At 35.4% G+C, this 14,650-nt stretch overlaps 1 protein-coding gene and 1 long non-coding RNA gene across 7 annotated transcripts in view; one reads left to right on the forward strand and one right to left on the reverse strand.

The window, feature by feature from the left end:
* Positions 1-187, reverse strand: part of LOC141378929 (uncharacterized) — a 173,873-nt gene extending 173,686 nt beyond the window's left edge. For all 3 annotated transcript variants that reach the window (XR_012394667.1, XR_012394666.1, XR_012394668.1), the window contains exon 1: positions 96-187. This is a non-coding gene — a long non-coding RNA (uncharacterized lncRNA). The remainder of the gene's footprint in view (positions 1-95) is intronic.
* Positions 179-14,650, forward strand: part of wdr48b (WD repeat domain 48b) — a 28,167-nt gene continuing 13,695 nt past the window's right edge. The window contains exons 1-9 of one of the 4 annotated variants that reach the window (XM_005168422.5): positions 179-248; positions 2,053-2,193; positions 2,391-2,466; positions 2,547-2,629; positions 4,188-4,317; positions 7,806-7,894; positions 8,020-8,121; positions 13,320-13,544; positions 13,634-13,708. In XM_005168422.5, coding sequence (XP_005168479.1) covers positions 201-248; positions 2,053-2,193; positions 2,391-2,466; positions 2,547-2,629; positions 4,188-4,317; positions 7,806-7,894; positions 8,020-8,121; positions 13,320-13,544; positions 13,634-13,708 — 969 coding nt within the window. In that variant the 5' untranslated portion in view covers positions 179-200. 4 annotated transcript variants of the gene reach the window in all.

A 14,650-nucleotide genomic window follows, 5' to 3' on the forward strand; every position in this document is an offset into this window, starting at 1 on the left:
TTTTATAGTCTTTCTTACCTTCAAATGTTTATTCGTGTGTTCATTTAACCTAATATAAATAACAAATAGGTAAACATGAATATTAATATACTCACGCACAAATGTACCGAACAGCGGCCTCTGCTGACAGAAGATTTGTTTCAAACCCTCCAAGTATATCCGCCCGGATGTGACGCATGCACTGATTGTCAACATGCAAGATGGCGACGCTTCACAGACAGAACGCCGCTGGACGGAGAAAGGTCCAGGTGATAATTTACAGATAATATTTGTGAAACTTTAAAGCTTATGGCAGTGCATCTACCTTTTTTTAGATGTCGCCTAATATGGAGTCCTTAATATTTACAGACGTAAACATTTCCACCTTTAGTTAAGTACTGTAGTGTTACCATGGTGCAGTGTTGATATGCAACGCAATGCCAATCAGTTATTTTTAATGATGTGCAAATATTTATATTGCCCATTGTAAATGTACGTGCTCCTGTCATAAAAATTGTTAGTCTAACATAATTGGCTTTTTATTTAAAACCGCATTAGGTAAGAGATTAAAGCAGGTCTTATACAGCTTCAAAACTATATATCAGATTGATGGACTCATAATAACGTTACATACAAGACAATTCCTAATGCTTCCTTTGTTAACACAGTTATTTAAAAGCTTGTGTTAATTGGCAGTGTGATATACACATGAGGTAGTATAATTGGCCTCAAGTTTGTTTTATATTCACACATTCAGACTTTCACCTTCTTAATATAATTTCAGAAAAGTACTGTTTGCAAATTATAAATTTGTGAATCATGCTATCATTTAGTGACTATCCAACTACTAGACTTTAAGACTGAATATCTGAAGAATATATCAAGTGTGGTGAACAATATACACTTACCGGCCACTTTATTAGGTACACCTGTTCAACTGCTTGATTTATGCAAGTTTCTAATCAGCCAATCATATGGCAGACAACTAAATGCATTTAGGCATGTAGACATAGTCAAGATGCTCTGCTACAGTTCAAACCGAGCATCAGAATTGGGAAGGGAGGTGATTTAAGTGACTTTGAATCTGGCATGGTTGTTGGTGCCAGACGAGCTGGTCTGAGTATTTTAGAAAGGCAACAGTAACTTAAATAACCGCTCATTACAACTGAGGTATGCAGAATAGCATCTCTGAACACACAACACATCCAACCTTGAGGCGGATGGGCTACAGCGGCAGGAAACCACACTGGATGCCACTCCTGTCAGCTAATAACAGGTCCCTGAGGCTACAATTGGCACAGGCTCAGCAAAATTGACAATAGAAGATTGGAAAAACATTGCCTGGTCTGATGAGTCTCAAATTCTGCTGCGAAATTCAGATGGTAGAGTCAAAATTTGACATTTACAACAAGAAAGCATGGATCAATCCTGCCTTGTATCAACGGTTCAGGCTGGTGGTGGTGGTGTAATGGTGTAGGGCATTTGTTCTTGGTACACTTTGGGTCCATTAGTACCAATTGAGCATTGTGTCAACGCCACAACCTACTTGAATATTGTTGCTGAATATGCCCATCCCTTTATGACCACAGTGTACCCATCTTCTGATGGCTACTTACAGCAGGTTAACGCACCATGTCACAAAGCATGAATCATTTCAGACTGGTTTCCTGAACATGACAAAGAGTTCACTGTTCTCAAATGGCCTCTACAGTCACCCCTTTTCAACCAAATAGAGCACATTTGGGATGTGGTGGAATGAGAGATTCGCATCATGGATGTGCAGCTGACAAATCTGCAGCTACTGCGAGATGCTATCATATGAACCACGATCTCTGAGGAATATTTCCAGTACCTTGTTGAATCTATGCCACAAGGATTAAGGCAGTTCTGAAGGCAAAAGGGGGTCCAACTCGGTACTATTAAGGTGTACCTATTAAAGTGGCCGGTGAGTGTAGGTATATAAAATATACAAGGTGTCACTGAGCGAATGTGCGAACATAAAACCACCTTTACCTCAATGGTAGCATGCAATTGTCTAATAAATTTGGGTTATTAATATTAATGTGTTTACAGGTTTCCTATGTGATTAGAGATGAGGTGGAGAAGTACAATCGTAATGGTGTTAATGCTCTTCAGCTGGATCCTGCTCTCAACAGACTCTTCACAGCCGGCCGAGATTCCATCATCCGGATATGGAGTGTCAATCAACACAAAGTGATTTATCTTAAACGCTTTTTGTGATTTACTTAGTGATTTTTATTTAGTAGTTTTTATTTACTTTGTATTTTGAGCAACAATGTTAACTTTACATTTAGTTCAAAGTCACAAGTCATTCAAATTTTGTCTGTAGTTCTGCATATGGTCAACTGTTTGTGAAAAATCCAAGTAGCTACTGTTTGCTCTCACAGCAGGATCCTTACATTGCTTCAATGGAGCATCACACCGACTGGGTGAATGACATCATCCTCTGTTGTAATGGAAAGACATGTAGGTCTGAACATTTCAGATGTATTTGAAAAAAAATTAATTATGCTGGATTTTCATCAAATATATATTCTGTGTTGTAGTGATTTCAGCCTCTTCGGACACCACAGTGAAAGTCTGGAATGCACACAAGGGTTTCTGCATGTCCACATTACGGACACATAAGGTATGTTTTTTATATTGTTTAGTTTGGTCATAAACTGGCTCTTCTGTTTTAAAATTATACTTATGATAGTTGCACATAGGCCTAGTTTAAACATTCCAGAATTTTCCTAACAAACAGAATGAAGCTGATTGGTACTACTTTTGTAATTTGAACATATTGTATGTATTAGGCAGTAGGGCTGCATGAAATTGGAAAAGTCTAACATTGCGATATTTAATTTTTCTGTGATAATATTGCGATATAGTGTATAATTTCATTCAGGAATTATTATTATTGGATGAAATGAATAGACACTTTTCACATTTCCAGGTTTCTCAGTTGTGAAAGTTGTCTTAGTTGGGAAAACAGAGCTTAGTGAATGGGAGAGTACAACAAAAAATTTTTTTTACAATCTTATTTGCTCAAATAACTAAAAGAAAAATTCCACGATGATGTTATAAAGACTTTCAGAAAAAGGAAAAAAATAGTGTGAGACTGATGACGGCAGCCAGAAGAGAGAATAACATCAAATTTACTGTCCTGCCCCTATAGATGTTTTTTTGTCATTTGTAGCAAAGATAATATACTACATACTTAAATACATAGAAATGTTTATAGGTTTAAAAAAATCTAAATATTAAAAACTTTTAAGAATTTAAGCTGCTGATGATCGTTAAATGTGTCTTAACAGGCTTGTGAAAATGGTCCATAGCTCTATTTGGGGAAAAAATTTACATCATTTTACATTGATTAGGATGATAAGTGCATATGCATTAAATATAATAAACCAATCATAAGCATTGATAAAAACAGCCGAGCAAAGATATAAATAAAAACATTGACACAGATTTTCTGGGAGTCTAGCAGTATTCAGGTACACAAATTGAATAATGAAATGTAAAGTAGCAGTGTTGTCTTCATTGTGTGTATATATACTTCAATACAGTTAACCTTTCTCAAAGTTACAAACATTATTTATTGCGCATGAATGCTTTAAAATGCTTTAAATGCTTACACAATCACACGAACACAATCAACTGTGGTTCCTGGTCATCTATAATCCCGCTACAATATTGCAGGTCCTGCGATGTGACAATTGCAGATGTCCACATTGCGATATCGATTACATTGCTTTTCTTGTGAAATTTCCAATACGCTTGATGTGTCAAAATGACCCTCTTCCTATTGAAAAAACAAAAGTTGGATCCAAGATGGCGACTTCAAAATGGCCACCATGGTCACCACCCATTCTGAAAAGTTTGCCCCTTCACATATACTAATGTGCCAAGAACAGGACATTATGTCACCAACCATTCCCATTTTATTAAGGTGTATCAATATAAATGGCCAACCCTGTAGATATATATTCTTGGATTACTTGCACATTACACAGAATCCAAGTATACATGTAAAATATTGTTGACAAGGCAGTCTAAAAGTTTAAATAACAAATTTTTATTCACAATATTTTGAAGTGCCCACAATTTCAATATTGTGCATGTTCATTGTCACGATATATTGAATTATTTATTATCATCATATGTCTAACCTGGTGATGTGGTTGTGATTTATGCTGTAGGACTATGTCAAAGCTTTAGCATATGCAAAGGACAAGGAACTGGTGGCATCAGCTGGGCTGGACAGGCAGATCTTTCTGTGGGATGTGAACACACTGACAGCTCTGACCGCCTCCAATAATACAGTCACCAGTGAGTAAATGCTAAATCATCACTGTTGACACCATCCTACTTATTATACGTTGAGTGAGAAGAAACAGAAGATTCTGAAAAAACCCATTTGCTCTGTAGTGAGTGCACTATCTAGTGTTGGTGTAATTGGTCACAACGTAACTAGTTAATGTAATTAAATGACTTTTCCATTTGAAAAATTTATGTAAGAGGTTACTATTTTACTTTTAGATAATTTAATTTACTGCTACCTGTTTAAATAATGTAAATAAATCAATTCAGAGAAGCAGAATAATTGTGGTTTTTGTTATACAAATATATTTTACAGAATAATTATATTTTAACTAAATAAGACTGTTTATCAAGACAATTGAATAAGCTTAAGAAAAAAGGAATTGAGCAAATTAGTATAAATGTGGCATAAATTTAGAGAATCAAAGGATTTGTGTATATTATATAAAGATATTTTGCATCATTTAAACTAACTAAAGAATAATTGTACATGCTTAAAGGGGTGGTCCACTACGATGTCCTATTTTAAACTTTAGTTGATGTGTAATGTATCTGTGTGAACATAAACTGCATCTCTGAATGTAAAAAGCTCAAAGTTCAATGCAAAGGGAGACCTTGGTTTTTACAGAGTTAGCTTAGTAAAGCCTACTATGAACAAATTTTGGGGACTACAAAAAAATACTTCGCCACCTGTAAGATTACAAACATACTTTTACCACGCACAAACACTGCGCCAGGTAAGGGCCGTGGCCAGAGGCGCTGTAATGTTATAGCAAAGAGAGCTAAAATGCATCCCAGCGCTACTGTTTCCACAGAGCTTCGTCTGTTTCTGTATTTGGTCTTCCAAAGGAGACGACACACAGACAGAAGTACTTACAGTTCAATATTAATTATGTTCCAGAAAATTATAAAACACATAGCAAGCATGATTTGACAAAACACAGCTTCCAGAATCTCTCCCAGTTCAGTGCTGGATTTGGTTAAAATCTCCTCAAAGCAGAAACTGTGAACTACAACCTGTAAGTGATTTTATTTGTTAAAATTGATCATGACATGTTCAGTGTATAGCGGTAACGGTATGCTGTAGCAACGATGTAAACAATGGGAAATGCTGAAACCGAAACGATTTGGCTACAAATTCATATTTATCAGTCAAACTGCTATAAACACACACACACACACACACACACACACACACACACACACACACACACACACACACACACACACACACACTTTACCAGCACGTGCAGCACCTCTCTATGTGTGTGCGCGCAAATTTGCATTGTTTCTCTTTAGGCAGCTTTTCCATGTGTTTTACATCTAAGATAATGAAGTCGCAAAAGATATGTGGATGATTTATATTACTTACACCTGCATATTTCGCATATATGTGAAAGACGTCGTGTAACATGCTGAGTTAAAAAAATACAGGAGAGCTCACCTAACTCGTGTAGCAGCAGAAAAATAAATCAAGGCTCACACAGGTCTCATCCCACATCTTGTGCTTTATTCTTCTGTCAGCAGTGTCATGATATATTACAGAAAATAACTTAATCCGAGCAAAAAAGAAAAAGAAAGTCCCATGCACACGTTACACACATCTACAGAAAGTACAGACATTCACGCACACACATAGACACATGCAATAGCGATGTCTCATCATAGGTATCCAGAAATTGTAAAAAATAAAAGAAAATATAAAATACTATAAAAATAAAAAAATTCCATGCATAAATAAATACGGAAATTACATTATTGACTCAAGGACATTATAAGAGCAATCAAAACAATACACTCCTAATTGTGTTGTATGCCATCCAAATGAAAACTGATGAACAAATTGATTTATTGCTTTTCAATTACAAATCAATTGTGTATTTTTTTTAAACCCATATTGTTACACTCGATCAGCACTTTTTTTTCTTTTTTCATAAACTATATACATATGAAACTGTGAGGATGGTACTTATAGCACCTTAAATAGTAACTTTTATTTGTTTATTTTTAAATAGGTATTGTTGTTTTCATTATTTTTCTTCCAAAAAAATAATACATAAAATAAACAAAGAAAATGCACATCTCTCTGACTATTGTACATTCTATAGCAAGTCTGGCCTTAACGGGAGAATATATTCTACCCATTTTCTCCATGTCTCATTAAGCTCCACAGTCTGTAAATGGTGATTCATTGTTAGCCTCCACATCTTATAGATATCACAAGTTATTTCAGACCAGTCACTAATTTGAGTTGCTTTGAGCTGTAACCATTATTCTGTTATGGCTTTGTTACAGGCTTTCAGCAAAACTTTCATCATTTTTTTCATCAGATTTTTCTTTTAGCATAGGATAATTGAGACCTAAGTATAGAGTTGAGAAAGAAAAATGAATGGGGGTATGGAATATAATCTCTGAACATTTATGAAGTTCTTTCCAAAATGCCTGAATTTTTAAACATTTCCAGAATGTGTGTGTATGATTCGCTTCATTTGAGCCACATAGTTTCCAACAGACTGCATTTTTGTTTAAGTATCTCTTCTGCTCAGGGGTGACGAAAAAACTTAATTATATTTTTCCAGCCGAATTCCCTCCATACTGAGGAGGATGTTGATTTCCACTGTGCTTTAAAAATATTTTCCACTCTTCCCTAGTAGTTTCAATATTGCCCTCTTTTTCCGATTTATTTTTTATACAATATGTGATAAATTGTCATTTTTGTTTTCATCATCATTTCTAACGTTTTAATTTTGTGTCTTATCTGTAAATATCTATGAAAGTCATGATCGCGTAGTGAATTTTCATTTTTGAATGTTTCAAAATCCATAATACTTCCATTATGTAGAAAAGTGCAGTATGCCGTAAGTCCTTGCTTATTCCAAACTTTAAAACGAGTGTCTATTTTGTTTGGGGCGAATGTGGAGTCAAATGCTGGACATCTCAGTATTGATACAGATTCTGTTAATTTTTGAATATTTGAGTGTATTTTTTAAACAAAACTAAAATGTGCCGTTTGACTCCTATTTAAAGAATTAAGATTTTAATTTATATTGTCAATGTGTTGAGATTTGTCAGTCCAGTAATTAAATTACTCTTGAGTTACTAAGTAAATTTTCTGACAAAGTAATTAAAATACTAAAATCAAACAAAAAGTGCTCAGGGGTAGCTTAATTAATGTGTCTGTGCTCTTTGGGTAATGGATTCATCAGAATAAACAGCAAAAATCGTAGACCATATTGTTCAAAAGAAACTCCAGACGCACATGATCTCTGTTATGCGTGCATGAGTGTTTGACGAAACACGTAGGCACAGTTTTAAGGAATAGCCATGTCAATAAAGGCCTTTTAATTTTTTTTCCACATTTTTTGAGTGCCTTGGACATATTTTTAACCATAATTTAACCATATTTTTTTCTAACTAAAATACTATTTTACTTATGTAATGAATTACTTTATTTACTATTATTGAAAGTAACTTACCCAACATATTTTCTTTGACAGCTTCCTCCTTGAGCGGAAACAAGGACTCCATTTACAGTCTGGCTATGAATCAGACAGGAACGGTCATCATTTCGGGATCTACAGAAAAGGTAAGACTTACCATTTTATGTTTTCTAATCATTTGAAGGAGGGAATCTTGTCTCTGATGTGGCTGCAGGTTCAAATAAAAAGTCTTTGCTCACAGAGTTTGTTTTGCTTCACATTGTCTTGGTAGGTCTTGAGGGTCTGGGATCCACGAACATGTGCCAAGCTGATGAAACTAAAAGGCCACACTGACAACGTCAAATCTTTATTACTAAACAGAGACGGCACTCAGGTGAGACTTTTAGACAGATGCAGACAATACTGCACATCTTGTATGTCTTCGTATGTGCATCACATGCAAAATATACTGAATAAAGATTCAGACACATCCTTAAATTGTGGTAATTAAAATATGTTAACCCTTAATAGTGCACGCATTGAAAAAACTTGTGAACTTTTATGATTTAAAAAAATTTATTTTGTAATCAATGTCAGCAGTATTCAAATTATTCATTGATGATCAGGGGGGTCAACTTTTTCGATTAGATTGTGTAACACATGTTTCAGTCATTTATGTATTTAATGTTATTAGATTATTAGATCTAGTTTATTTATACAACTTATTTAAGTTTTCAGTTTTTTGAGGGATATTTGTTCTGTATTCTGATGTGCAGTATCACCTGATCAGCTATTTCAGCTATTTTTGTAGGTTAAACTATACAAACTTCACTGCATTAGGCTATATGTAGATACAAACACCTATTTTTTTTTAATAAGGAAAAAGTTTTGTGAACACTTCTGATGTCTATCGGTGATCTAGATTTGCCAGGTTCAGACTGTTGAAGGAATTTTTTTCTTGCATAGACTGATTGCCATTCACAGTGGTATAAACCGTTGTGGCGGTGGTCAAATGTATGTTTATATTATCTCTTTATTTTAATTATTGAAGTTATTATTTTAAAACAGATCAGAGTGAACTGTTTCTCAGTATTAAATGGCTGACCCCATATACATCTTGTTTTGACATCCTTCAGGGGGATCAAGCATTAATTAGGCGGGTTAATCCTCTCCAAACCCCCCCCCCTGTGATTGGCACCCTGAGGCCCCGTTTACACTAGTGCGTTTTAGTTTTAAAACGGCGTTTTAGAATAAAAACGATCCGCGTCCACACTCGCGTTTTACCCAGCGTTTCTGAACTGCTCTCCGTCCACACCAAAACGCTGAAAACGCACATCACGTGACCACACAGACACTCTCGGGCAAGCGCTGCAGCCCATATACCCAGATGAGAGCTGTGCTAGTCGGACTTCTCATCAACCATCTCCCGCTGGATCTAATATCCCTATATTTATTGAACGGGATATTTCATTTATCTTGTTGTCTTTATCTAACGACATATTCCCTGACTTTGGGCATTGGAATCTATTACTTGTTCTCAGGTAACGTGTTTTGGCTGAGCGCAAAGATAAGTTAATGATTAATGTAAGCACGTACATTCTGTATATTGACTGATCGCTTGCCTTTATTTCCTATAATGTATAAACTTATTGTATGTTATACTTTTATAATGGCCATTATCGATTATTAAAACTGATATTCAGCAAAAGAGAGGGTGTGTTTCGTATTTTCACTGAAATTGAAAGGAGGCAGTTGTTATCGGCTCCGTTTTGTTATAAATATCCACACAGTGAAGATGACGCTCATATATGCAGCACGACACCTCAACATTTCTGCTGTCTAAGTTGCTAATATTAAAATGAAAATAGGCAGTTCCTTAAATCATGTTTACATTTTATTGTTGAGAAAGTGAAACAACGAAGCCAGGGTGATGTGAATGAAGTTATAAAGTACACTGTTCCCTGTGAAGATTTACCCGTGTCCTCAGTATAGTCTGTTTACCATATCAAACTGAGAAGAAGAGACTGCAGCCTTGATCAAATTTGCGAAGTCTGAACTTACACGGAGAGAAAGCAGGACTGAACTGTGCGTGTTAGGCTACTTAATATTCAGGAAAAGCCCCAATCAGAGAGGCGAACGTCTGCAGCCCCGCCTCCGTTTTCAGATGTCTCCGTTTTCCATCATCCACACTGAGACGGAGCAGCAGCGTTTCAGAATGAAAACGGCCTCTCCAGCGTTTTCGAAACGCTCCGTTTTCGGCGCTCGAGAACTCTGGCGTAGTGTGGACGGTTGGAGTAACCGTAGCAAAACTTATGCATTTTCAAACTAAAACGCATTAGTGTAAACGGGGCCTTAGTGTCAGTGAAGTTACCATACCACAGTATGTGATCCTGACCCACAAAACCTGTCATATTTTGAAATTGAGATTTCCATTGATGGTTTGTTAGGATTGGACAATATTTAGGCGAGATATGAATTTTGTTTTTTTAAATCTTGATAAAATTGCGTATAAATTTGTCCGAATTATTCTCATAGCATTTCCAATTACTCATCAAAAAATGTTTTGAGTAGGAAATTTTGTAAATCTAGTCATGGAACATGATCTTTACTTATTCTAATGATAAAAAATATATATATAATTTTGACCCGCACAATGTTTTTTTGTTATTGGTGTTAGATCACCATCTCCACGCCGGATAAATACGATCCAGCCCCTGACACCAGATCTTGTCAGAAAATGTCTGTTTCTCCAGGTATATGGACAACAAGTCAGCAAAGTTTCCAATACCTAAACCTGTTAACCAGTATTCAACTGAATTAACAGCCTCCTATCAATATAGGAGTTGACTGAGAAAACCAGAGAGGAGCAGAAACAGGAGACGAAGTAATGATGATAAAGAAAGAGCAGAGTTTATTAAATAATCTTAGTTGCATATGATTCAATGCTCAGACTTCACCTGACCAGGATAAATCCAACAAGTGTTATTATACCACAAGCAACTGCAATGGAAAACTACTGCTTCACAACATTGTCCAGAGACAATACAGACCTTGAAACGGAGACATTCTCTTATCTCTTACTCATGAAAACAAGTTTCACTTGAATCCACACAGTCATAAGATTATAACAATATGGAAAAATAGAAATAATAATGAAGCAATAATTGTATTGAAATAGTAATAATAAAATATAAAAAACACTAAAATGACAAATAATTAATAATAATTATAAAATCATTAACTACTGATCAATAAAATTATATAATGATAATTATATAAATGACTAATGATCATTTGATTAAATAAAATATTTAAATGAAGAATAAATGAATAAAAACAAATGAAAAAAACACAACACAAATTAATAGTTGTTTTCTTGAAACAACACACACATAAGTTTTCTACAAGGATTCTCAGATCCTTAGTTAGATTCTTCATTGACAAAAATACAGCTGTGCAACATAAGACACTTGCAAACTTCCATTTCCTTGTTCCTTTAGGGCAGGCGTGTCCAAACTACGGCCCGCGGAGTTGAAGTCTTAATTATTAGCCCCTCTTTTTTAAATATTTCCCAAATGATGTTTAACAGAGCAAGGACATTTTTACAGTATGTCTGATAATATTTTTTCTTTTGGAGAAAGACTTTTGTTTTATTTCGGCTAGAAAAAAAAGTGGTTTAAATTATTTTATGAACCATTTTAAGGTCAAAATTATTAGCCCCTTAAGTCTTCAGAACAAACCATAAAATAACTTGCCTAATTACCTTAACTTGACTAGTTAACATGATTAACCTAGTTAAGCCTTTAAATGTCACTTTAAGCTGTATAGAAGTGTCTTAAAAATATCTAGTCAAATATTATTTACTGTCATCATGGCAAAGATAAAATAAATCAGTTATTAGAAATGAGTTACTAAAACTATTATGTTTAGAAATGTGTGGAAAAATCTTCTCTCCGTTAAACAGAAATTGGGGAAAAAATAAACGGGGGCTAATAATTTAGGGGGGGTAACAATTCTGACTTCAACTGTATTTATTTATATATATATATATATATATATATATATATATATATATATATATATATATATATATATATATATATATATGCGTGTCTGTGTGATGTATGTAAAATTTGGCCCGCGACAACGTTTGTTTATTTGCATCTGGCCCTCGGCCCAAAAAGTTTGGACACCCCTGCTTTAGGGGAATCCATACCAGCATTTTAAAGTGTGTTCCACTTAATCAAGTTAACAAGGGAAGCTTACATGAACATGCCCTCCATCCCTTGATTTTGACCAAGGGAACGAGTCAGATTCATATGTTCACTCCAGCACCTTTGTGTCCCCAGAATGCAATGCAATTGTGATGTCACAACACTCTAGTTCCCAAGTGCTCAGAATGTTTAGAACATTCGGTTTAAACCTATTTAGATTTTCCACCAGTAGTGGACAGTTGTGTAACATCCAACAAGACGGAGGAAAGTTGGCGATTAGGGCTGCACGATATTAGAAAAATATGACATTGCGATATTTTGTTCATTCATTCATTCATTTTCTTGTCGGCTTAGTCCCTTTATTAATCCAGGGTCGCCACAGCGGAATGAACCACCAACTTATCCAGCAAGTTTTATACGCAGCGGATGCCTTTTCAGCCGCAACCCATCTCTGGGAAACATCCATCCACACGCACTCATTCACACACACTCATACCCTACGGACAATTTAGCCTACCCAATTCACCTGTACCGCATGTCTTTGGACTGTGGGGGAAACCGCAGCACTGGGAGGAAACCCACGCAAAGGCAGGAAGAACATGCAAACTCTACACAGAAACGCCAACTGAGCCGAGGTTCGAACCCAGCGACCATCATTTGAGCATCAATATCGCAATGTGTGTATGCGCAATGGTCGCATCGCAGGATTATGCGATTTTTAAACAAGTAAAATTTGAAGATATTATTAAAAAAAAAAAATTTATTATTTACATAATGAACAAAATGGCGACCTTCTTGCTGTGAGGCAACAGCACTACCTACTGCGCCACTGCCTCGCTATTTTGTTCATTGTGTAAATAATAAAAAAAAAAAACTATATTTAATAATATCTATTTGACTTGTTTATAAATCGCATAATCCTGCGATGTGACTATTGCTGATACACACATTGTGATATTGATGCTCAAATGATATATTGCTCAGCTCTATTAGCAATTGTACTGGAGTGCAGCCATGATCCACGATCACATATGGTTCTTTGCCTGATAAATGGTTCTATTCTAATTATTAGGGATGCTCCAATCAATCGGCCAGAGATCGGTATCGGCTGTTAATCACGTTTAATGACTCAATCAGTACTCGCCAATTTGCCCGATCTAATGAACTGATTGCAGATGTTTGTTTATGAGTTTACAAGCAGAGAAAGTGGTGACGAGAGTGAGTGGACAAGAGAACAGATTAATATACAATGTGGTCAGGGTCAGATTTGTAAATATTACCTTGAATATTGTTTTTCTTTGCTTCTGCTAGTCTGGACTCTGTCATTGTCACACTCATTCAGATGTGCATGTAAAACCTGCTTTATTTCCTTGTCTAGTGTCTCTCTGGAAGCTCGGACGGAACGATACGCTTGTGGTCTCTTGGCCAGCAGAGATGCATTGCCACATACCGGGTCCATGATGAGGGCGTGTGGGCCCTGCAGGTGAACGAAGCCTTTACACACATTTACTCTGGAGGACGGGACCGAAAGATCTACTGCACGGACCTGCGTAACCCTGACATGCGTGTGCTCATATGTGAAGAGAAAGCACCCGTTTTAAGGGTGAGGGCAAGCTTGAGATGCATAGTGAAAATATAGAAATGAAGGTACTGAAATCTTAATGAATATATGTTGATGTTTCCTCTGTGCAGATGGAATTAGACAGATCAGCTGATCCTCCACAATCAATCTGGGTGTCTACAACTAAATCATTTGTCAACAAATGGGTGAGTAACCACAACTCAGATCACATAAATCATTCAGTCATAATCTTTAATTTACCTTTGATTTGTCTAAGCTGCTCTTATCCAATGGTAGCACTGTTCTGCATCATATTTGCTGAATGAATTGCAATATTTATTTTCCGACTTGTTTTGATGTGCTAATTTATTCTTTTGAATTTTATAGTCATACATTTTCAACAAATTTGATGTAGTTTATAGCGTCTTTATACTACCAAAAAATAAATGATATCTCTTGTCCTCTGAGAAAAATTCCAACTATTTGTTCAGTTGGATTTTGATATGATTTTAATTGTGCCATTATTTTTATTCCCAATCCTGGTTTCAAGGTGTGTATCATAATCAATGACTTGCATCCAACCAGATGGAGGGAAGTTAGCAATTAGGGCTGCACAATATTAGAAAAATTGGACATTGTGATATTTTGTTTTGCTGCAATATATAGCGATCAGGGGCGCAACTGCACATTTACAGAGGGTTCAAGTTTGCCCCCCCCCCCATTCTGAATATTCTGACTATTTGTTCATGTGTCAGTTTTAACAGGGTTAAGAACAGTTATAATCAAGTATATAAAATTTATAAAGGGGAATTTTTGAGTCTGAATGCGCAAAAATCAGCAGATTTTTAGCCCATGATTGAGTCTATGTATTTACTTGTGTAAATGTGTGTAAATTTATATTTATTCAGTTTTTAAATTCATTTTAACTAATACTGTATATTATTGTAATATGATAATTGTAATATTAGAATGTTCATATGATTTATTTACAATACAGTTTGTAAAGTAATATTGTCTGCCTCGTAGTAGATCTATTATATGAAAGACTTGCTTTGTTTACTAAGTGGATCTAATTTGATTTGCATACATTAATTAAAAGTTTAAAGCTATTTTTTTATTTAATATAAAATTTATTTGTTATGATAATC

This window comes from Danio rerio, chromosome 2 (genome assembly GCF_049306965.1).
Source record: "Danio rerio strain Tuebingen ecotype United States chromosome 2, GRCz12tu, whole genome shotgun sequence".
In the NCBI taxonomy this organism is placed as follows: Eukaryota; Metazoa; Chordata; class Actinopteri; order Cypriniformes; family Danionidae; genus Danio; species Danio rerio.